Source organism: Perna viridis, chromosome 4, assembly GCF_037379345.1.
Source record: "Perna viridis isolate PV_CMFRI_1.1 ecotype Kerala chromosome 4, ASM3737934v1, whole genome shotgun sequence".
NCBI classification, from domain to species: domain Eukaryota; kingdom Metazoa; phylum Mollusca; class Bivalvia; order Mytilida; family Mytilidae; genus Perna; species Perna viridis.
In genome coordinates, this window is record NC_142448.1 from 27,179,968 (window position 1) to 27,205,464 (window position 25,497).

The 25,497-nt window shown below is 33.3% G+C and overlaps 2 protein-coding genes across 5 annotated transcripts; both read right to left on the bottom strand.

The window, feature by feature from the left end:
* Positions 1 to 3,170: 3,170 nt before the first annotated feature.
* Positions 3,171 to 9,321, bottom strand: LOC148619550 (josephin-2-like). Of its 2 annotated transcripts, XR_015921613.1 has the most exons (4): positions 8,941 to 9,321; positions 7,440 to 7,565; positions 6,139 to 7,080; positions 3,171 to 5,667 (listed from the first exon to the last, which is right to left on the bottom strand). XR_015921613.1 is itself a non-coding variant. In XM_088579575.1 (3 exons), exons 1-3 carry the CDS (start codon positions 9,069 to 9,071, stop codon positions 6,672 to 6,674), a joined length of 666 nt encoding a protein of 221 aa, XP_088435701.1. In that variant the 5' UTR covers positions 9,072 to 9,321; the 3' UTR covers positions 3,171 to 6,671. The 2 variants fall into 2 exon arrangements, 1 of the variants encoding a protein (XP_088435701.1); XM_088579575.1 differs by having other exon boundaries at positions 3,171 to 7,080.
* Positions 9,322 to 14,072: 4,751 nt separating this feature from the next.
* Positions 14,073 to 21,330, bottom strand: LOC148619551 (uncharacterized). Of its 3 annotated transcripts, none has more exons than XM_088579576.1 (2): positions 21,199 to 21,330; positions 14,073 to 20,363 (listed from the first exon to the last, which is right to left on the bottom strand). In XM_088579576.1, the coding sequence occupies exon 2, from the start codon at positions 20,308 to 20,310 to the stop codon at positions 16,762 to 16,764; it is 3,549 nt and encodes a 1,182-aa protein (XP_088435702.1). In that variant the 5' UTR covers positions 20,311 to 20,363; positions 21,199 to 21,330; the 3' UTR covers positions 14,073 to 16,761. The 3 variants fall into 3 exon arrangements, with proteins under 3 accessions (XP_088435702.1, XP_088435703.1, XP_088435704.1); XM_088579577.1 differs by having other exon boundaries at positions 21,117 to 21,207; XM_088579578.1 differs by lacking the exon at positions 21,199 to 21,330 and adding an exon at positions 20,663 to 20,682.
* Positions 21,331 to 25,497: the final 4,167 nt, after the last annotated feature.

A 25,497-nucleotide genomic window follows, 5' to 3' on the forward strand; every position in this document is an offset into this window, starting at 1 on the left:
AGTTATTGATAAAGTCTGCTGATACATGCACTGGTATATAAAACATAGATTTATATCTTTTTGACTAAATTATTTTTATTTTTATTTTCTGTGATAGTACATCATACCAAACTGCCACAGGCTTCATTAAACAAATACATGAGGCCAGATACAAAAACTTGTCTGTTAAGGTTACCTTCTCTATTGTTTCTGCCTACCCTTGCACATTTTTTTGAATTTTTTTTTTAATGAAATGTCGCTAAACTATCATTTTTAGTTGAGCACTATTAAAGTAAAGAAATCTCCCAATAAGTGCCTACATAAAATGAAATGATTTTACCTACATACCTACCCTATTTTTTTATCCAATGTAACCTTAAATAGACACATATTTTTTCTGGGCCTTAAGTTAAAATCTAAGCACATTTCTGTATCATGGTGGTAATTTTTAAGTACAGTTCCATCTAAGATTCATACATAAGTAGACAATAAGTCATTTATGTGTAACCTCTGAACATAAATAGTTTGGCTGAAAAATCTGTGAGATTTTTTCAACCCAAAAAAAAAGGTCCCTGAAAGTTGGGTTTTGCAGATATTGATAGCTAAATTCTAGGCATATTCTACTATGAAAAAGTATGGTAAAATTACCAAACAAAATTTGTACATAAATGTACATCATTTACAGGGTTTATTAATTGTAGTTAAACTTCCTATGTCAAATATTTCAAGCATTTCAGGACTAGTTTAGTCGACCAAATGAACCAGATCCTGCTGTTAACTAGACTGAGAAGCCATAGCCCACAGGAAGGGCTGTTACCCCACCCTGACTAACCAGTCCTCACTATCTTGTACATATATATAGGTTTAACCTGTTTCTGGTACAATCACAAAATTGGATTATTTTGTAACAAAGAATAGGGGCTTGCACATAGGGATCATGTCATCAAGGTCAGATTGAAGGGTGTTTATTAACATATTCAAATCCGATCAACATTCCATATATGTTTATTTTATTTTTTTTTTTTTCTTTTAAGTTTGCCATTGTGATTTCCTGTATACCCTAAAAAATCTGTGTATGCATTCGAAATAGATTCATATTTTAATATTGATTTTCAACCTACAATTAAATAAACCAGAAGTGATTAATGGTCTGCTATATAGGAGACATTCCTCACTAAAACCAGATGATAATCAAATGTACACATGACCAAGAAATTCACCTTTTTACCGGAACCAGGTTAAACAAAAACAATAACGGCAACCCATGACCCTTGCCCTCAAGTGCAACGGGACCAAGTTAAACAAAAATGATAATGGCAACTAATGACCCTTGTCATCCATTCTTTAACTAAAGTCGGTCGGCATTTACAGTCATTATAATTTTTTCGACATTTAATATAAGAATATCCAGGCTACATACAGAAAAACAAAACATATCCATCAATTTTTGTTTTGAATTTTTATCAGAGGCTGAATATGTTGACCACCAGAGTTGGTTTAACTCACTATATGCCATGTGCTTAGCAGAGAAACAGTGACAACCAATTTTAGTCTTTTGTGACCTATGACCTCCTACACTTGAGGCAAGCATTTCATCATGAAGGTCAATTATTTACTATTATATCTACCTTAAAGCTTCTATATAGGATAAAAAAATCAAATTAATTCTAATTTTCCTCTGCATGATTTTTAAATATAACAATAACCAATGTTCTGCTGCATTAGACTTGTTAAAAAAAGAAATTTCTAAATTCTTTAAAAACTGGAGTAAGCAGTCCCACTCTGAACAAAAGTTTTGTTGTTCATTTGCATTTAAAACTGACTGGTTCCTCTAGTATTGATATCAGAAAAATGCAAAAGTGTTGAACTAAGTGAAAGCTAGGTAGTCACAATGTATTTTCTGATGTGAAATTATTATATTTTACAAATTTTGAAATTTTACAACACAATGTAAAAGATAATGTATTTGGTTATTAACTTCAGTTGTTCGGGGAAAAAAATCATATTTAATAGTAAAAAACGAGGCTTCTAGGAGCCTTAATCGCTAACCTGCCTAAATTTTTGCCTTTCAAGAGCAATAACTCTAACAAGGAGTTGTCTGACAATTTTGACTCAAAGAAGACTTTGGTAGGACTCGCATGCATCATAAGGATCATTTCATCAATTTAAAGTTACTTTTTATTTATATTGTTTTGAAGAAATTGGCTGACAACTATTTAAAACATCATTGTTTGCCTTTCAAAGGCAATAACTCTAACAAGTAGTCGTCCAGCAACTTTGATCTCTGCATACTTTTGTATGCCTTATCGTAAGAATCATTTCAGCAAGTTTCTATCTATCATAGTTTTCAAGATATTGGCTGAAAACTGTAAAAACAAACACCATTGTTCACCTTTCAAAGGCAATAACTAACAATGAGTCATCTTTGACCCAATGCAGACTTTTGTAGGCTTTATAAGGAGGATCATTTCGGTTATTGGTAGAATTCAGCTAAACCTAATGGTTTTTGAGATATATGCCAAGAACTTCTGTCTGACCTCTATGTTATATTTTTAGTAATGGCAGCCATGTTTTTTGACAGATCAAAAATCCCTACATAAGTACCATGCAGAACACATTAAAGAACATTCATACCAAGTTTGGTTCTGACTGGTCATGTAGTTTCAGAGGAGAAGATTTTGAAAGAAATAACATTAAAAATAGGAAAAAACATCGAAAAGGGGCAGCATGGCTTAACAGATTAAAATGAAAATTTGACCAAATATAGATCTCATAATGCTGAACACTTTTACCCATGTCAGAATTTTGGCTGTAACTGTAAACGAAACTGTTTTGGAGATACATGCAAAAAAACTTCTGTGGGACCCCTATGTTCTATTTTTAGTATCAATGGCTATGCTTTTCAATGGATCAAAAATCCCAACATCAGTTCTTTGCAGAATACCCTAAGGAACATTCAAACCAAGTTTGTATCGGTTTGGTTTTGTATTTTCAGAGGAGAAGAGTTTTGAAATATTGTTAATGTCGACGACTGACACCAAGTGATGGCAATAGCTCATATGACCTATGGCCAAGTGAGCTAAAAATCAGTTCTTTTGAAGAAAACATTTTTCACACTTTTTTGTGATTCATGAAATTAACTTAAATTGATGTCTTCTGTACCTAATAACCAGTAAAATAAAAGACATAAAGTTATTACAAGTATATTTATTTTAATGTAAAACACACAAACAAAAAACCAAGTCTAGAGTAAACACTTGTAAAAAGTGATAAAAATGTACATGTACAAAAAAAAAAAAAAGGTTATAAAAAACCCTCTAAATAGCTCTTGCCTTAACAGAAACTTCACATCAAATTCATTGGTGGATCCAGGGGGTGCAGGAGGTTTACCCCCCTCCTTTTTTTTAATTTGTCATTTTCATGTGTAAAATTGACAAAAAATGGTAAATAATGTCCTAGCAAGCCCCTTTTTCTGAAGAACCCCAACTGGCATCCTCCTTTTCAAAGTGTCTGAATCTGCCCCTGAAATTGGTTTAGTACTACATGCATTTCCTGTATGTGTACATCCAAAATTCTAGAGTCACTTCCTTTCTCATAGAGTCGTCTTTCTCCACAACAGACTGTTAAGAATTTAACTACTACACTTGTACAGTAAAAAAAATTTGAGGGGTCCATTTTTTGGGAGTTACTCTGATTGATTCAAACCTTAAAATAAGAGTTTCCTTGAATATATAAAATGATTTTAATGGAGACCAAATCTCAAGCAACTGATTCCATTTAACTAACTATAACATTTGAGTAACTGATTCCATTTGACTAACTATAACATTATTACAGGCAAAAAATGTAATTTCACAGTAACCTTATACTACCAGTAGCGTCTTCATCTCCTTGAATAATGAAAAAAATCAAATTACTTATTTTCTACTTTTAAACAGGTTAAGAAATTCTAACAAAATCTCTAAATGATATAATTTGATGGATATTTACTTCTATTGACATATAACTATTCCTATGTTGCAAATGGTGCTAAAAGTTTAACAAAAGATTACAACTGATGGCACTGCCAAAAGGTAGAAAAATTAAGGAGGTAGACCTAGTGTAAGGGACACAACTCTTACAAATCATTGGAACGTTTGTATTTAGCATTTTACATCCATCTCATGTAAGCATCAAAGTAACTTGGACTGATTTCATTCTGTTTCAAATGAAAGCTTGAAAGACTAGTGAAATTGAAATGTTATACATACATATCACTGATTATATGAGTTCTGTCCCTTACCCTAGGTCTACCTCCTTAAAAAGAAGTTTAGAAAATTAATATAATTGTACAAATTCATTTTGCTAAGGTACAACAACTGTTAGTAAACTTTCTTTAAATAATTCTCACTAAAAGCAACAAAAAGTCAAATACTTTAGAAACAGGGGCTCAACAGCTCTAAGCATAGGGGGATCCCTTATGCTTGAAAAGTTTGGTTGATTACATAGTAAAAATTGAAATATTGAAATGAATGGTAGTGTCCCCTTTTCAGACCAGTAAGCCCCTCCCTCCACATTCTTACCAGTACAATTTATTCTGCTATTATTACCTCTGCTATCCTTGACTTGATACTTTTACCAAGCTGAGTAAAACTCTGGAAAAGAATTTTCCTATGTAATGTACTAATCTACTTACAGCTAACAAGATAGTTAATTTCAGGAAATAGAAAAGGTCTTCCCTTATTTGAATGGCCATTATTTGATGAAACACCTTAGGTAGTTAACTGGAGAGTTACCAAGGAGATTTAAACTTTCTATCATTCTAGCATGTATCGAATAAAAAGTTAATATCATGTCATCAATTATCCAGCTAAAGGCAGACCAACTCTATTATGTGAAGTTAACTATGTTATTTGCTATAAAAAAGTTAATGCAGTACATATTAGAGATATCAAAGCTTTAGAATAACAATAAATCTGTTAGAAACATATGTCCAGCTTGTACACCACATGATGTACCTGAATATTGGTTTCATCAAAATCTATTGAATGGTGGAGAAGCTCAATGGCTAATAATTGAAATGAATCTATCCACTGCCAAGGTTAATCAATTTACATCCTACTCCCAAAACTATTCACAGCACTTTGATAAATATACATATATTACAAAATAACAAGATACATTACAAAATGTTAGCAAGTCTGTACTTAAATGGAAGCCTTCATGTATGGTAAAACAAAAATTGGTTAATACAGTAAAATCAACTTAAATTTTCAATACATGTATATGTATTTAAATTGGGAAAGAATGGGGCAAAATCAAATCTTTTAACAAAAAAATACTTCAGGTGGTAATTGCTGAAGTGACTTTTTCTTTCATTCTTTCTTTACCTACAAAGACCAATCACTCGTACTGTATTCTGGCTTTTATATAAAATATGAATCAAGTCTTTTCAAAATTAGGCAAAACAGTTAAGCAGGCATGGAGTCATAGGGTTCTGACCTGGCAAACAATCCCTTAAAATTAGGGGGAAAATGTTTTTGCATGAAATCATTTCCCTAAAAATGTTCATGCCATATTAGTCTTAAAATTATGTTTATGCTCCCTAACCTGAAATCCCAGATCTTTACCTGTTTATATTATTCAAGATATGATTAGACAGATTTACCTTTTAATGATATTTCAATGAACCTTAAAGTTAAGGGTAATCTTTAGGTTACAGACCACCAATTCAACCAATGAGCATTTGGAACGTACGCAAAAATAGTCCTACGCAGAAATTACCCCTGTTCCTCATAGTGCTGTGAAAAAAGTTCTCATCTTATTTAAAAAATTTAAACAGTTTCTGAAAGGAAAAACATTTCTGTACATTTTATAGGTGTATTTTGCTTCTTGTGATGTGAAGCCTAATCTCCATAATGATTTTTAAATATACCCCTATCTTGTGAAAACACTGGGATTTCCCATGCTATTTATAGACCCTTCACTTCCGGTGACCAGTACTGCACTGCAAGTCTGCTAACCCCACATGCCATTCTGAGGATTGTGAGCTGACATATGTAGAATCATGCTGATATATAGTCCTCTGCAGGTTAAAGTTAAGGTAAAGTCCAGAGAAGCCATTGAATATTGTGAAATTAGCATACAAGCCTATGGAAAGTGGAATTAGTGGTTTTTAGCCTTTACTTTATGGTGAGTGCAAAACAGCCCACTGCACTCCACTATGTAAGGCAAATTTAAACAATAATCTTCAAATTAAACCTTTCAAAACGTTGCATAAAATGAGCACATACCTCTGTTTTTGTGAAGTAAGTATATGAATTTCCAAATTCACCAGTCATTTTTGCATTACTTTCTAGTCATTGTTTTAAACACTCTAATGAAGCATAAGATTTCTACCTCACAAAAAAATACACTGGCAGAAAATCAAAAGTCTACTTCTAGCCTTAAAAAGTATGGTCGTATGTTTACTCGATATACTTTATGAAACATTTTGCTATTTTATGCCAATGGTAGCTTAGAGGACTACTTGGGTTGCAAAGTTCTAGTAACCTTATAACAATTGGTGAGTTTTCCCTTTCACCAACATAAAGAATTAAAATTAATAATTTAAATATGAGACTAATCAAATGAATTTTCCAAGCTGTTAAAAAATTGTTCCCATAAACATAAAAGAAAATAACGCTCCTATTAATTCAAATAGCTGAGGCTAGCTATGATGTATCATTCAAATCTGTTTCACTATGAACCCCATTTGTCTTTGCACTGTTGCTCTGTTGAGTTGGATCCATATCAAGCTGCCCATTTTCTGTTTTCTCAGCCTCTACTGTATCCATACGTTTCCAAGCACTGGATCCTGCTATCTCCTTGGTAACAACCAGAAGGAGTTCCTTATCTCCTTCTTTTAGTTCCGTCTCTAAATAGTCCAGCAGCAAGTTTTCATCTCCTATAATTTCAGGTGCACTTAATTTTGAATCTAAATTGTAATATACGCCTCCTATTTGGCGATAACATATCCAATGTTTCCGTTTAAATGGCAAATGGAAAAACCCAAACTTATAGTCTGATGGGGTGTTAAGGATAAAACCTAAAATGTTCTCAGCAACTAGACATTTAGTACTCCTACAAGACAAAAAAGATAGATAAATCATCTATATAGAAAACAAAAATATGAGGAAATATGTTCAATTGACAGAATCTGGGAAGATTAGCAAATATGAAATTAATGTCCTTTTATTCAACTTGTACACATACAAAGAACTATTTCAGAACATATCATTCCATCTACATAAAAAAAGATTGATTTTTAAATTACAGATGTATTCTTGAACTATAATTTTGTAAGAAACACAAATCAGTTTTACTTGCATTTATAAATTTTACTTCTGGTGATAAAGGTACTTAATAAAATCAGTAAGTATTTTATTTCAATATGTGTTTATTGTAATTTGTATTTTTTAAATTAAAGTAAATCAACATACTTTCGCTTGTCAAACCAAACTGTTTCACATTCTTTCTTTTGAACTGCTGCCATAAGAACATTAACATCATAGTTTCCAAAACCAAGCATACTTCTGTGTGGGTTTATAAAACAATCTGGTGACAAACTGAAAATAAAGAAAGAAAAGTAGCTGAGGTGATAAGATAAGATAATGAAACATGAACCATTTAAGTACAGAAATGTAGAATGATCAGATTTAAATCAACTTCTAAAAATTAACTTAATCGATGTAAGATCTTGAAGAAACTGGACATCTCACAAAATAATAATCTTTTTTTTTTTATAATCAAGTTGTGCGAAAATTAACTTGACTATTACAAGTGCAGTTCATAGATTAAGAAAAATATACAACTTCCATATAATATTTTACAGGGACATATCCCTCCACAGAGACAGTGATTCAGCTAGAGCTTGTCACTTTAGTCAATGACTAATCAAATTGTTAGGAGACTAATCAACAGTGAACTTAGCCAAAAAAGATACAAAATTAGTCTCTTCCCATATGATTTTCATAAAATTAAGCAAAAGTGACTAATAGTATCAAAATCCTGGCTAAACCACTGAAGAGAAAATTGCAATAGGAGATATGAGAACAGAAATTTGATTTGAATTTTTCAACATAAAAAATTAGGATGAGTCATTGATATGGAAGCATTTGAGATGTCTTTTAAATTTCAGAGACCATAGGTTATTTAACCATTATCAATCAATCAAGTTTAGAGATGTTTTTCCAACCTACATGTACCTTAAATGATGGTCTATGTAGAAACCAGGCAGATTCTATGATATGGGTGGCACAGAGTAAATTTTATTCCACCAATATTTTGGTTACATTGTAATGTTGACTTATCATAATCTCAGAAAGAACAGGAATTCTCTGTGTCAAAAGTGAAAGTTCTCTAACAAATCAACCAAATCGTGAACTGAATATTTCCTTTTTCTAAAAGTTTCTATAACTTTCAATGTAATTCAATTAATATTGGTTTCTAAAAGATTGTTGGTTTGTAGTTTACTGCAATGAATTTAATTGCCCCACACTGCCTAGGTCTTCCATGGACATCCTGGCAATTACTTAAAATAAGCAGTTTGAATTTTGTTCCTCAAGTATACAGGATGGCACCAAGTAAGTAATAGCCTGCCAGACAACCTCTAGCATTGCTAGAATAGATGATTATTATTTCAAAGACTACTTAAATTGTTAAATTACATGGACATATAAACCAGTTTCAAGTTATTTTTTGTCATTATTGTGGCTCATACAAAATTTAGAAATAAAAATAAAACTTTCAAACTGCTGGGATACATGTCATGTAACTTGTAAGTAAACTTGGCAAACCACATCAAATTTCAGTCATCATAACATTAAAAATCACTATAACAAAGTTATAAATTGCAAGGTTGACTGGTGAACAAGACAAGAGCATGCCATGCTATATCATGTACAAAGGTGGTGTTATTTTAAAAAATGCGAAATAATTTACTTGATACATATTTCGTCCAGGTCTTTTTTTGTGAAAGCTGCTTTGTCTTGAAAGAGATTGTTCAATGCATGAAGGGCGCAAAGTTCTCGAACTTGGCGCTCGTGATAAATTTCGGCAAGTTTTGAATCCATCCTTTACTACATCAGAAATAAGCGTTTCGACTATACTATAAACTGAAATTGTAGGATTATTTGTCTATTGTGAGATGGTTTCATCTTTTGATTAGCATCTCCCTGTGTTAAATTAGCTGTTATCTACCACTGATGAGAAATAATCCATTCTTTTTTTTATTTTTTTTATAATTAATTCACAAATTAACTTGAATCAATTTTCCAGGTGAACGAGTTTGTCAGGTAAGAAAGCGGAAGTGTGAAGAATGAATTCTACGTCATCGATATATGCGTATAATTTGGTAGATCTGAAGACTAAATTACGTAAAAAAAAAACCCGAAACATTAACTTACAACAGGGACCCATATTTTTCTTTAAGAAAATTGCGAAAAATACACTTCATGTCATCGTGGTGTTAAATATAAATATATAAATCCTTGATGTCAAACACTTGTTATTTATTCTGTTAACTTGTATTAAAATACATTGCTCAGTAGCGATAGGATTAATGGGTCTAATTATTTTAATGATAGAACCATATTTATTGCTTTCTCAGTAATTGTTTCAATATTTGAACATAAACTGAAAGATCAAATAATACAAAAAAAAAATTAAACAAATTACAAGGCCCCATGGCAAGCCAACTTTCCCCCAAAAAATCAGTTAGTGCAAGATGAGTCATTAATACACATTTGATAGTAATTGTTATAATCAAATATACCCGGGCGAAATAATAATAATAATAAAATAAACTAACACGTTAAACTGAAAAGTTCCTGCAAAACCATAGCCAGTCTGATATTTAACTTGAACAGTGTTTTTTTTTCTGGCTGACGGCCACATTAAGAGGTTGATAAACATAAGTATTATGCAAGGCACATTTATAATTATAAGAACGTTAAAACACTTAGTTCCATCAAGGATTTGTATTTAACTCCTTGGTTCCATTCTACAACATCATCATAGATCTATAATTAAGGTCTATATTGTTTCTTGAAGGAGTACTTTTTTAACTACGCAAATTGGAGGCGTGAAAAGTTATGATTTGACTTGTTTGTATTACATTACTCCTACCACGTAAGAAGTTGGAATTCCGTTCATCCATACCCCAACGTCTTACTTCCGAGCGCCATAAACTATTTACCTTTTAAAACGTTTGATACAGTTTCTTTGCCATAATACGGTAGAAGGTGACTAAACTGAAGAAAGACAAATGACCTACCTGATAAGAAAATCCAGCGATCCTGGAAATCTTTTGTAAATGCAGTTAAAATGAATACATATTTGGTTTTAGCTTTTTGAGTGAGTAATTCTGGTTGATAAAATTACGAATTTTAAAATTTGCGAAACGAACATATCAAATTAACCAACGAATTGCCTTTACCAACTCTAAGTTCGTTTTGTCAAAAATATATTGTATTCCGTAAAATTAGTGACCTAATTCAAAATTGCTGGTAATTTTGACAACTGTCCTCATTACAAATGTTTTCTAGGTATTTAACAAATATTTAGGATCTTTGTCGCTCGATTTCCAGTAGGTTTAACTTCTTTTATGTAAATAAAAGACTTAAAATGTTTTAAAACACATGTTCAGCTAATTCACATTTGCGGTGGCTTTCAATGTGTCAGATGCTAGGGGTTAGGATGGCATCAAGTCAGAAAATAGCTTGCCAGACAACCTATAGCATTGCTGGAATAGTATTACATGACATTATTTTCAACTTACAGTTGTGTGAAGGCCGTCTGACCTATAGATAAGTACTGTTTGTATAACAAAAGGAACGTGGTCAGGGGCGTAGCTAGGCCTGTTTTAGTTGTACGCAAAATTACGGCGAGGGGTCTTGGGGGGACCGATATTCTATCGGAAGCCACCCGATTTCAGAGCATACCGCATTCGCGTCATTTCGGATGTTGAAAGCAAGCCAAAATCAGTGGCGTAGAATATTTGACGATTAGCAACTTTGGAGACATCTGTCTTTGATTTTTTAAGTGGTGAAAATTCGATAAATCACTGCTATCTGTACACTGTAAAATTAAATCTGTTAAATATCTCTTAAATAATTGAATAGGATACGACAGTTTAGGTTAGAATTTAATTTGATTTAAAAAAAGTGAAAAAAACACAATAGTTTGCTGTTCATCAGGTTGTTAAATGTAATATTTTTTTCTAGCTCTTAGCCCAAACAAGTACGACGCCATAACATTAATGCACCTAGGTCAAGCCCTTCCCTCAGCACACAAATGTCTTAATTTTGTCAACTTGCGCAGATATTATGTATTGATCTAAGCAAACGGAGCCATTTTTATTTTGGTCTTTAATTCATTTTTTAAGCTTTAATCTGGCCATTTGCTTCCAGCAAAATATACTTTTTTGTATTTTTTGTCCTTCCTACTTTCAAAATACAAGCAAATGGTTATTTCACTTTCAATGATAGAAATGTATCTTGTGTTTTTTTTTTAATAAAACAAAATGACTTTTTATTTTTTCGATTCGTGGAAATAGTAAGAAATCGTAAAGTAGTGATGAAGAAGAGCATGGTTTACAGTTTAGAATTAAGATATCATAGAGATGCCTATACTTGAGTCTTTAATGCTTGTTTTGCCAATTTTGGCCACTTATTCAAAAACGGCTCAGTCCGTGACCCATAAAACCAAAACAAAATAGTTATACCACCGCAAACGAAGTTTGTAGGCTAACTAAATAGTCAAGTTAATAGAAAAACATAACACATACACCAAACATTAATTAAATAAATGAATAAAATGGGAAAAATGCATTTCAAAATTTACTTGTACTTATTTAGTCATTTTTTCACGGTTGGTGATTCATGATGGATATTTTGATGTTTCGTCATGGTTGGAGAAAATCGTTATGGAGAGGTTTCTGGTGTTGTCAATCCATGTGGAGATGGTTTAATTTTTGTTTGTTGTACACATTAAACCAACAAAAAAATCTGTTTCAGGGGCCATAAATCCTACAACAGGCTACAAATCATTTTGAAAATTTTGGAAAAGGTCCGTGTTTTGATGGTGAACAACATTGTTCTACATGAGAATTTGGCTTAATTCAAAGATTTTCGAGTTATTTGCAAAAACTGTATTTCGACCCCTTTCTATTTTTAGTAACAGCATCCATGTTTTTTCATCGATCAAAAATCCAAACAGTTATTTTGTGCAGGATACCCTAAAACAGTAATACCAATTTTCATTCAATTGTGTATAATAAGATTCTGAGGAGAAGATTTTTGAAAGTAATAACATCAAAAACAGCACAAAAAAAAAAGTTCAAAAAAGGGCAATAACTCCAACATTGGTCAACAGTTCTTCATTTCAATGACATCACATATAGATCTCATCATACTGTACACTTCTCCTCCTTAACAGAATTTGGTTAAACCTAAAGGTTTTGGAGATGCATGTAAAAAAAACCTGCCGTTTGACCCCTTGGTTATATTTTTAGTAATGGCGGCCATGTTTTATAATAGATCAAAAATCAAATTAATCATTTTGTGCAGGATACCCTAAAAATAGAGTAAAACCAACTTACATTGAATTCTGTGTCGTAGTTTCTGAGAAGAAGATTTTTTAAAGTAATAACATAAAAAAAGCAAAAAACGTCCAAAAAGGACAATAACTCCTACATAGGTCAACAGATCTTCACCAAAATTACATCACAGATAGATCTCATGATGCTGAATATTCTACTCATGTCAGAATTTGGTTAAACCTAAAGTTTTGGATGTATATGCAAAAAAATGCTGTCTGACCCCTATGTTATATTTTTAGTAACGGTGGCCATGTTTTTAACAGATAAAAAATCCAAACGGTCAATTTGTGCAGGATAATTAAAAAAAAAACCAATCATTTTAAGTTTCAACCAAATCCATTCAGTAGTTTTAGAGAAGGAGATGTATGAAGAATTGCTAACGACGACGACGACGGATGCAAGTGATGACAATAGCTCACACGGCCTATGGCCAGGTGAGCTAAAAAACCTCTTAAAACATGAAACAGAATTTCAACAGGAACATAAAGAAATAACCGAAATCAGACAATATCTATTAAACCTAGTTACAACACCTATTCCACATATTTTCAAAGGTGGTGGGGCAAAAATCTCCAAAAAATCTATAGACCCGCCAGATTCTTAGGATCAAAATTTCAAAAAGATGCGATATGCTTTACTCAAGTTATTGCCCCCTTTCGGCAAATGCCGAAGGGGACTTAGGTTTGCACTCCGTCCGTCCGACTGTCCATCAGTCCGTCAGTCTGTCAGTCTGTCTTTCAGTCACACTTGGTTTTCCGGACTTTTTTTGTAATGCCTCATCCAATTGATTTCATATTTGGTATATAGTCTTATCATGACAAGTTACAAGTTAAGTTCGAATGACATTAAGGTTGAACGATTTTTAAAGAAGTTATGGTCCTTGGACGTAGAAAAATTCATGAAATTTTATGTTTTTCGGACTTCTTTTGTAATGCTTCATCCAATTGATTTCATATTTGGGATATAGTCTTATTATGACAAGTTACAAATTAAATATAAATATTATTGCGGCAAAATGGTTTATATGGAACTTATGGCCCTTTGACACAGAAAATTACATAAAATTTTATGTTTCATCATTTTGATGCAAATTGCTGCTGTCATTCTAGAGTTATTTGCCCTTTAATTCATAATAACGAAGTTTTTTCAACTTTCCAGGTGATAGAAAGAGAATGTCTTTATGCAGCTTTCTGTAATGCAAAAATGTTATTATCTACTGTAAAATGAAGCTCAGGTTTGATTTTGATGGAATTTGCTTTTGCCGTTAAAGAGTTATTTTCTCTTGATTGTTAAAAAATAACACCATCCATTGTTAGTTCACATATATAAAAAAAATCTCATAAAGGCAATGAGTTCAAAGGCCGAAAGGGGACACTGTATTGCATCAGCAATACTGTCAGAATGCTTGTTATAATGAGTTTGCTGTCAACTCTTTCATGGCTCGGGTAATAAAATAAGTAAATAAATAAATAAATAAAAACAATGCAAACTTTATTGAATGCATTTGGCTCTTGTCCGTTTGTAGCAAATCAATTCTTGGTACATGAATAAAATCTATATCTTATTGTTTATATAATATATTTGATACAAGAACGAAACCATTTACAGTATTACACGAATGGAGATTAACTTCTTATAGGGACTTACAGTTCATTATAGACACTTCTGCACCTGGTTATACAATACGCACGCAAAATTTTGAAATTCAATTTAAGTAAAACGTCCTACTTTCAGGGTGCTTTCATATATTACTTGGAACCTCATAATCTGAAAAAGGGTTAACGATAGAGTAAATTTTACTGCTTAAAGCAATTATAAAGAGGAGCAATTACAAAAAAAAAAAATATTAAAAGCAGATGAACAAAAAATAAAATAAAATAATAATTTTATTTGCTCCCCCCTCATTATTTAAATGCATTAAAAATTTTCCAATACTGATCGAAAAATACAGGTAGGGATTTCCACGAAGAATACAATGGAAAACAATTTTCAAAATTGGACAAGAAATTAAAAAAAAGTTGATTTTTAGGGTGTGGCCCTACTTTGTTACCTGTAGACTGAAATGCTTAGGGCTAAATTATGTCTACTGCTAAAAAAACAACAGAATAGTATAAGAACCAATAAAAAGTTTGTCAAATGAACCTTCTATATCAATTTTAAATAAACACCTATCTGGTCACTTATTTGCAGAGCGGTAGGAGCCAGTGACCCCAAATACCTTGTGTCGCCGGTCTAATACAGGCACTTCCCTACTATTTTTGAACACTACTCAAAAGTCCAAATGTAATTCCTTTTATATCATTCAATACCTCTGTTATAACCAGTAAATATGTTCCTTGCAATTATTCAGCTCAATTATATTCAATTATTTCTGCAAGTAAATTGTTATCTAGTTTTCAAATCAACTAAAAATTAGAGGGACATTTTTTAGTCTTGAAATAATTATAAATTTGAATTTAGGGAATTTAGTTCTTGCAGTAATATGTCAAGAAGAATTTAAGGTATAAAGCATGTTACATTTAACACACTAAGCAGTCAAACTCTTCATCCTATCATTAATATTTTAACATCGATAAACCAGAAATGAGGAACAGTGATTTTAACCAAGTAAAATTGGCGGGAAAATTCAAATTGATAAAAGTGTCTAGTTTTTGAAAATCTTATGTTAATCAAGGAAATTATTTTCTTAAGCTTACATTTGTTTGCTTAATAGCAAAACTACAGTGTGGGATAAATACTTTGTTAATGTAGTTTTTGAAAGTAAATGCAAATTAACTTTTGGATAGATTTAAAAATTTGAGAGAAAAGTGAAATGGAACAAAATTTGTAAATGCGTGAAGTTGGATCAGTAGTATGGATTTACATTCAGTTTGCATATTACGGAAAAACAGTTCAAAATATAATGAAAAAGCTAATGTATGATACAGTTTTATTTTACATCATGTAATCTTTGAATATTTTTTTCATACTACAACAAGATAATCTCCAGTGCTAACAGCACTTAGATATTATATACAAGTATAACAAGCTCCCTCTAACAGCAAGTTACAATATATATCACAATTACACGACATTCGGTTCACTACGACCAAAGTTATCATACGGAAATGCCGACGACGACACCGTAATTTAACATAATACATCCAGCAAATAAAACAGAAATTTTACATAGTATATATACTTGCAAAATAACCTCCTCACATCCCTTTACCCACCGGTTACATCTACCAAGTATTACAAGAATGGATATGGTGAATATGTAAAGGAAACAATAACCCGACCGGGATGAAATATGTCAGCTCAAGGCCACCCATGAGTCTTCAATGAATGTCGAGGAAACCTTCATACGGTAGGCTACAGCTGGCCCAAAAACAACATTATACACAGGTACAGCGAAAAAGTTGCCCCTATTTACTCCAGCAACATAAAAGTAAGTTTTTAAAAACTGAAAACGAAACAGGACATACAGAGGCGAGAAATAAACTTCCTTTTGTTGTATGGCATATTATGGCACACTATACCTAAAGCTATTGTCTGGAAACCAGAATAAATCTTGTTTATGGCCATTGTATATATAAAAAGAAAGAAATTCAACCATGTGCGCTGAAGTATATATAAAAAGAAAGAAATACAACCATGTGTGCTGCAGTAGATTTTAAACACCCCCACCTTGCTGTTCATTTTCAAACCACACAAATGCAGGTCATGAATAGTATAAACCTCCCTATCATTTACACTCCCCCATTTCACTAAGCTATTGTCAAATACATCTTCTACTTAAATGGTCCCCATTGAATATTTGAATATGATTTTTGGTTTTCATTTTCAACTGGAAATGGTTCTTTAAATTCTCTCTATTTCAAATTATTTGCATAAAACTATAAACAAATCCTTTATACATAGCCCACCCTCTCATTTTCGACCCTCCATACACTATGGAAGCGAAAGATCGCCCATCTGTGACTATGGTATCATCATTTCGGTTACTTTATTACATTACAGTCAAAGATAATTAACGTTTGAATGACATCTTTCAAAACTATTGGGATAAAAATGATTGACAATTATGTCCAAAAGGTAGTGCCGGCATGGAAGAGACCAATGCTCCGGAGTTAGCATTATGTCGTTCCCTAAATCAGTATTCGATTGTTTTGTTTACTCTTTTATTCGATTTCGGACAGAGTGCAGTGCTTCAAAAACTCCCATCCGGTTTTGCTTCCGGTGTATGTACGAGCTGTCGAAATGATCTCGCTCGATAATCTACGAAGTGTGGGGTCGACACTGTGAATGTTTATTACTTCCTTACTCTTTTCTAAATTTATTTCAAATTTACGTTTTTTTGTTTCTGGTATTTTTCCTACCCTGTACAGTATACAGATAACACTCTCCTCTCTGGCAGCATATTCTAAAATTCCATGATAACCTCTAAGTGAAATAGTTGATCCTAATAGCAACTCCTCCCATGTTTTAATCCAGTCAGTTGAAAATACTCCATGAAAGTACCCTTCTGATTGTGGGGCTTTGAACAAAATGTCTTCTCCTCGAAGTCTGTAAATAGTAGGCCTTTGAACAACCTTGCACCAATGCACGAAGTGGTTTGATTTATTTTTATAGGTATTGAAACGCCTTTCTCCTACCCTCGACAAAGCACGCTGGACTGCTATTTCATTGGGGTAAAGTAAATGCCCGTTGAACCCATTTTTAAATATTGTTGTGTTCCCTTCTGAGTTAATTGTTTCCCATTCTGCTATGATTTCTCGATTCGCGATTAAGTTCCAACCATGAGTACCGTAGTGAACTATCCTTAACTCGTTACCCCTTTTGTCTACAACTAATCCATGATGCCAAAATCCCCAGTATGAATATATAACGGCATCCCCCGACTCAACGTCATTGGGGGAATTGACATGCGTGTGCATTTCTGTGCGATTTACTTTGTCTTTATCAAAATATTTGGATAATTTTCTATCACTATGTTCATCGTAGGGCCTTACAAATGTAAGCTCGCAACAGTCTTCCATTTTTTGTGATTTTAATCTAGGCACAGTTTCGTCTAAGCTATCTCTGAGTACACAATGTCTGCAGAAGTCCCACTCAGTCTTGTGGCCTTTGTATGAACGACAGGTCGAAACTATGTCGGTCGATAAAGCAGCCTTGCTCGGATCGCATCGATAAATGTAAATAATCTCTTTACTTTCTTTAAGGTCTATTCTTAATTTGTGTTCACTATTCATCAAGCCAATAGACTTTTGTTTTCTTTGCACTATGTGAATTGTGTTTTCCTCTTCATTAGCTCTTACTAAAATCCCGTATTTTTCTCTTAAATGAAGGATGGACCCTATTTCTAAATCCTTCCATGTTTTTACCCAATCTTCTTGGAAATTTTCGTCTTCTGTTGGTTTTCCAACGTGTGGGATAACTAAAATGCGTTGTAACCGAAATGAAAAGACAGTAGGTTTTTGAACAACTTTAGACCAATGTACAAATTCAAATGATCGATTGTGAAGGGCACTAAATCTTTTTTCGCCTACTCTAGACATTGCACGCTCGATTGCTATTTCGTTTGGGTATAGGAGATAACCGTCAAATCCTTTCTTGTATATTTTCGACATTCCATCGAATTCAATAATTTGCCATTCCTGTATTATTTCCCTTGATGCAAATAAGTTCCAATTTTGAGTTCCATAGTGAACGATCTTCAACTTTTTGTCCGACTTTTTCACCACGACGCCTTCATGCAAAAGCCCCCAGTATGAATAAACAACGGCATCTCCTGGTACAACATCATTCATGGATGTAATGACTGTATCACTGTGTTTGTGTACTATTTCTGAAGTTAAATGGGACGACCAAGAGAAAATTGAGTGTGTCTCCCCAATCTTAGCTTTCGCACGGTCAACAACAGAATCCCGAGGAAATCTATGTACGGGGTGTTGATCGTGTATCCTTAAACTCTCTCTTCTTAGATCGAAATCAATATCTTCTTCTACTACAGTATAAGACTTCCCACAATGCACCAGTGTCAAAGTGACTACAGGTTTGTCCTCTTCATGTTCTACTATCCCAGTACACACCGCTGTATGACATGGGTTCAAACCATAATTGAATTCAACAAGGTCTCCCAATTGAATTTCTTCTCTCGATCTCACCTCTCGTTTTCCTAATAAATGACTTGAGTGGAGTTTTCCCATTCGATGGTCTATGAATGTGTGTGGCAATAGACGATCATTTTTCTCGTCATATGTCCTATCGTATACGAGCTCGGAAAATGATTGATCTTCCTTCTCTTTTTCAAAGTTTTGCACCTTAGCCCAGAAGCAGAAATGTGGTGATCTATTAGAAAAAATCGCAAATTTTCTCTCATTCAGTCGCATTCTTGCACGTCTGATTACTTCATCGGGTGAATAAATTTTATATCCATTGAAGTGATTGATCCAAAGCTTGTCTTTATTTAAATCAAAACCGACCGTCTCTTCTTTTATTGTTCGTCTTGAAAATATTGATGGCCATGTATAATGTATAATTGTTAGTTTTCCTTTTCGGCCCTCTGAGTTTTTATCAATTTTAATAGAAGAAACTATCCCATCATGAGCAAGTTTACAGTAGTGGTAAGTAACGACATCGCCTTCTTGAATGTCTTTCAAATCTGAAACCTTGGTGTTTTCTCCGCGGAATGGTCCTTTAAACATGTTCCACGCTTTAGGCAAATAGTACATCGTTGTCAGAGACAGAATCAGTGAACCAGCAAATGCAAATGCGGCCAGAAGGTGATTAGGCGCAAGAAGGAACACAAAATATCCTCCTACATTGGTAATAAGGTAGGCAGTAAATTGTAACCATATCTCAGCGCATTGACGGTACCTACAAGAACCACAAATTTCTTTGTTTTGATATTTCTTATAAATCTTATATGTTCTGTAAATACAGATAATCAAATAAAACGCCGCAATAACGCCTAATAGAGCCTTTGATGCATAATCAAACTTCTTTGAACCACCACTATGAATCAATTCTTCAAGTGATAGGCCTGCCGCATTCGTGAATTCTCTAATGATGTTGATATCTCTAACTTTTCCAATAAATCTCACAATTTTCCCAACTGCACCCCCTACTTCTAATCCCCAATTTGTAACTGTTTTGAATATGTTATCTACCTGTAGACACTGAGAGGTCCCATTTACACACCATCGTATTAAGTGTTCACAATTGAATTCGAGAACACTGTATTTTCTTTCTTCGGAATTCTGAAGCAAACTACGTGCCCTCTGTATTATTTCGTTTCGAGTATTAGTTACGGAACGGTATTTTATCAAAATGATGTCATCATTGTATAAATGTCGAATTTCTTTTGTTTCTCGAATTTTGATTGATTTGGCAAAAGGCGTCCATATAAAATGAATCATGGTCATAACTGCTGAAAATCCGTTATTTATCGGCTCTACAGATGTAACAAGAGCATGATGTTTGTAACCCGAGTACTGACTTTTGCAAAAATTAAACTTTAAATTTTCACCTGCCATACTTATATGGGCACCAGGATAAAGTTCACAGAAGTTTTTAATCCGGTTTTCCGAGCAGCAATGTATACAACTAGTCGCTGCGTATCGGTCATATTGGATGTCTTCCAGGAGACACGATCTCAAATCAGCATTAATTATTGGATCATCTCCCAAACGAGGCAAAGAATCAATTTCACCTTCTTGACAAGGCATATTAGTTATATGTTATTAAGATGAGCCTTTGTGAGTTGCAATAAAAGACTTCCCTGAAAATAAATAAAGGCATTCCAGTAAAAATATAATAATACATAAAATTATCTTTAACTATGTCACGTATGATAAGATAAATCAGTATAAATCGTTATGTAACGTACGTGATTTCCTTGTGGATACTGAACCTCAAGTGTTTCTATTTATAGATATATTTTGTACGATCCAGTGGCGGGTCCGGGTGGACTTTAAGCCCCCTTTTTGTTGAAACAAATTTTGACTTTTGAACAAAATGTTTTACAATAAAACAGCTTGAAACTTTTCCTTTATTCAAAATACTTGAATCTGCTCCTACCTTTTCGTAACATGTACATTCTTGTAATGTTATTTTTGTATTAAATTATGAAACAAATTTGAGCTGAACATCTCATCTGTGTAACCCCTTTTGGGATTCAGCGCTGGAGATATTTCTTGTTTTGACCGAATTCCAAAACGGATTACTCATCTGTGCAAGTATTGTATTCAGTTTCCTGTCATCTAAAGCGATATGTATACATGTATTAATAAGTTTGAATTCACCCTACGTTTGCAAATGTTTTATATTCGAACTAACAGAAAATTACGCCCATAATAAATATGTTTGCTTTGATAAGGTAAATTGATATCGTTAGCATCATATGGCATGCAAAAATAATATTCAAATAATATTTTATCAGAAATGTGGTCGCATATTATATGCCCATCTTGACCTAACATGCAATTCGGTTGACACTCTACACATATTTACTCTAAAACAGTATAGAGGGTACCTGTATTTTCTGTTTATGCATTTAGCACAAACGTCAAATCCTCAAATAAATATAGTACTACGGTACCCATCTAATTTCTTACCTTATGTGTGAAGTGGAAATAAGAAAGATCGAGTGTTATATATCCCTCAACAAATTTAATCGCACCTGCAGTAGTAAACTAACGCTATAACCATTAGAAATTTTGTATTTATTTATAGACTTTGGAAATACGTTTTCTATATTAAGAATAAATCCCCGAAGTAGTTACGGGGCGTCGAATGGGACTCAAAATTCAATTTTGTACAGACAAAAGTGAGTTTTGTTCAACAAAAATAAGTTCAGACTAACAAAACTTATAACATATTACAAATTTAAATTTTGTCATACATGTACAAATTAAGTAATCTTTTCAGTGGACAAAAGTTACTTTTGTCATGACAAAATTCATTTTTGTATCACAGACTTTACTTTTGTTACCTAATTTGAATATTGGGTAACAAAAGTTAATTTTAGATGCACATTAGTTTAGTTTGTATTCTGTGATTTGTTTACAAAACTCAGAAATATAATGACAAAATTCAATTGTCACAAAATTTAATTCTGTGTTTACATCGCATCTACCCGATAAAGGATACTACAGACACTGTGAAGTCAGCCTCATATCTTGACCTACACGTAGAAATCGATGGTAAGGGAAAACTATTGACCAAACTTTACGACAAACGTGATGACTTTTCATTCAAAATTGTCAACTTTCCTTTCATCTGTGGCAACATCCCTTCAACACTTGCGTATGGAGTGTTCATATCACAACTTATACGTTATGACAGAGCTTGCCGTAACTACGCAAACTTTTTGTATTGCGCTAGAACTCTAACAAATTGGCTTCTGGAACGGTTATGTTGCTATGAGATTGAAGTCATCACTACAGAAGTTTTATGGTCGTCATCATGAACTCGTGGATCGTCATAGTGTATCCATCTGCACCATGAAAACTGATTTATTCAACGGGTCATAGTTTTCTTTTCCTCGTTTGTTTACCCCGGACTTGACTTTTTATGAGCAACTCGGCGGGTGTTTTTAGAAAAGCAGAGGACGCTTACCCTACCGGTGCACCTGGTCAATGCTCCCAGTTTTCAGTGGAGTCCGAGTTGCTCATTTGCTTTTGTTACTTTGTATGTATGATTTTAGTTACCATTTGTTCTTTGTTGTGTATGTCTGTTTTCCTTGTCTGGTCTTTGCCCCTGGATTGCATTCTTTTGATTACCGCTATAACTTTGGTTCCCTTGATTGCTCTTACAAAATTGAATTCTATCATAACAAAATCACTTTTGCGTGCAATTTAATACAAAAATCATTTTTGTGTCACAAAAGTCATTTTTGTATGCAAATTAGTTTACGGAATCCTTTTGATATGCAAATGAATTATCTCATCACAATTGTGTAAGGTCTCTCATTTGATACAGTAACCGCAGGTCTCGCAGACGCAGGTTTTCAATTACTTGGAACAGGATCCATATCTTTCATTATCCGGATTAAGCCAAAGAAGGACGTCATATTAGAATAATCAATATTGTACAAAATGTCCTATATTTGACATATATACTTTATTACTAAATAGCGCATCAACCATATGACATGCCCTTGCTCGATGTAATCGGAAACCTGCGAGATCATATGGTTGATGCGCTATTCTGCAAATGGCGGATCCAGGGGGCCCGTCCCTTAGAAAATTGCAATTTTTAAAAATTGTTGAAAAATTGGGCATGTCCCAAACCCCCTCAGCAAATTCCTCAACGGTGATCCTGTCAAGAAATTTTTGGGGTTCCCTTACCTAAAACCCTGGATCTGCAACTGGTAATACTTGATTAGGTATTAATTACTTTTGTTCTTACTCGAAGTAATCGGAAATCTGTGACTGCGAGACCCGCAATGAGAAACCTTTTTACAAAATCGTGATGAGAGAATTCATTTGCATAGCCAAAGGATACTGTAAACTAATTTGCAAACAAAATTCACTTTTGTGACGCAAAATTTAATTTTGCGTTAAATTGCATGCAAAAGTGATTTTGTTATGACTGAATTCGATTTTGAAAACAGAAAATTGAATTTTGTAATAATATTTCTCAGTTTTGTATGCAAATAAGTTCACAAATCCAAACTAAACTAATTTGCATACAAAAATTGACTTTTGTTACCCAATATTCAAATTAAGTAACAAAAATAAAGTCAATGATACAAAAATGAATTTTGTCATGACAAAAGTAACTTTTGCACTGAAATATTACTTTGTATGACAAAATTTAAATATGTAGTATGTTATAAATTTTGTTAATCTGTAGTTACGGGGCACCGAATGGGACTTGATCTTTTTGTAATCATAATCAATTTCGTGTACACAAAATCGAATTCCGTCGCAACAAAATCATTTTTGTCGTACAAAACTATGTTACACAGGCTTGTTTTATGATCACTTCAATTTTGGAATGACGAAATTCATTTTTGAGACATAATTCAATTTTGTGGTATGCAAATTAGTTTACAGTATCCTTTGGATATGCAAATAAATTCGCAGCATCATGTACACATGCATTACAAACTTATAGCATTCAGTGGATAAGGTACGAATGTGCACGATTATAATAAAGCACATAAGTGAAAGAAATATCGGATATCGCAATCGTATAACCCGCTGTGTCACTTAATCTTAGTACAAATTATCTTGTCAAATTTTAACAAATTTGGTTGCGATTATCAGGTCGGGCAAAAGCATTTTATTATTGAGTTGAAAGATGTCAGGAAATGATCACGTGATTCACCTGGAGAAATCCCAATAAATCGAAAGTAGAATCAAAGCACCGACGGTGCTGAAACTCGGAAGTCGCTTGGCGTGCAACCTGCAAAACAGGTTCCCGATGTTTATATTTTAAGCAATGTGCTAGAGTGCCGGTCATGACATGGACTAAGGTTTGAGAATGTTTTGGTGTTGAACCCATATTTCCCTTGCAACCTGCGGCAAATCGAAACAAAGATGTACACACATATCGTGAAAATAAGATTATTGCATTTGTTTAAGTTCTTGAGACCTTAAACTTGAAAAACGGCAGCTGATGATGTTGATTGTGACGCTTCTTGATAAAACGATTTTGATTATAATACCTTTCTCAGGACCTAGTTAAAATCCAACACCACCCAAAGAGAGATAACTCCAGTTAAATTTTATTGGCTTTTAACAATATTCTTTTAAATTACTACGCGGCCGAGCACAAAGATAGTTAGGCGTCTCGATTTACCAGTTCGACAATATTTAGCTGAAAATTGAAACTTAAAATGTTTGAAATATCATTCATATGGGATATCGGTGAAATATTTAAAGTTTAAAAGAGAATCGCGCATTAATTTGAAGAAAGCATTTACGTCCGTGAAGTTATCTGCCGGAAGTCCTTTTGTCATACCTATACTCACATAGACTGGTTCCCAATCGCAATATTCAGTATGTTATACATATACAAATATAACGACCGGTACGGACTTGACGTTACCTTGAACTTGTTTACAGCGCTCTTCAAAATTGGAGGTATTTCTACACCGAACGTCAGTTGGCCGACTTATACAAAAAGACGCTCCTTCACCCGATATTTAACATATTAAACCACATCCCATTGAGAAAAAAATAGTCATTAAACTTAAACTCATTTTTTTTCTAAAGCCTGCGACACGACATAACAATTAGAAGGCACGGTAATGAATAAGTGATTAAGCCACGTGGATTAAGCTATGCAAATCTCGATATGGTATATTTTAGCATTTCTGCCGTCTGTCATGATCTGGATATATGCATATGAATCAGAATTAAAATGTTATTAGTATAAATATCGAAACAACTGGATTATCACCTTAAAACATATATGCAATTTAACAATACAAATTACAATATTTAAAGTACATATAAACATAAATTTATTAAATGCATTTAAGTTTTCTGTCAGTCCAAAGAAATCTTGGTTTGGAAGGTTGAGTCGGGTACCGTTATTATACATGTAATGCATAACAAGGACACTACCTTAAATAAGGTTCTTTATTTCACTACCCTTATTTCTTGCCTTTTTCTGTAAAATTGAAGCTAAACTGTAATATTATAACAGTATCTAATAAAAGAATTTCTAATATTTGTCTCTCAATAATGGAAAGACTAGCATGTCTAACTTTACTGTCGTTACTGTCCGTTACACGTGTTGTCATTGATTAGGTAAGGCAATTTTGAATTGGAAACTCCAAGAATCGGAATTTCATATAATTACGGAAGCGTATTGGGGACTTTTCATTGTTGGTTCCATGTCTTTGCTTTTGTAAAGTGTCCTAGCTTGAGGGCTTATTTCATGTCTTAATTTTGTATCTC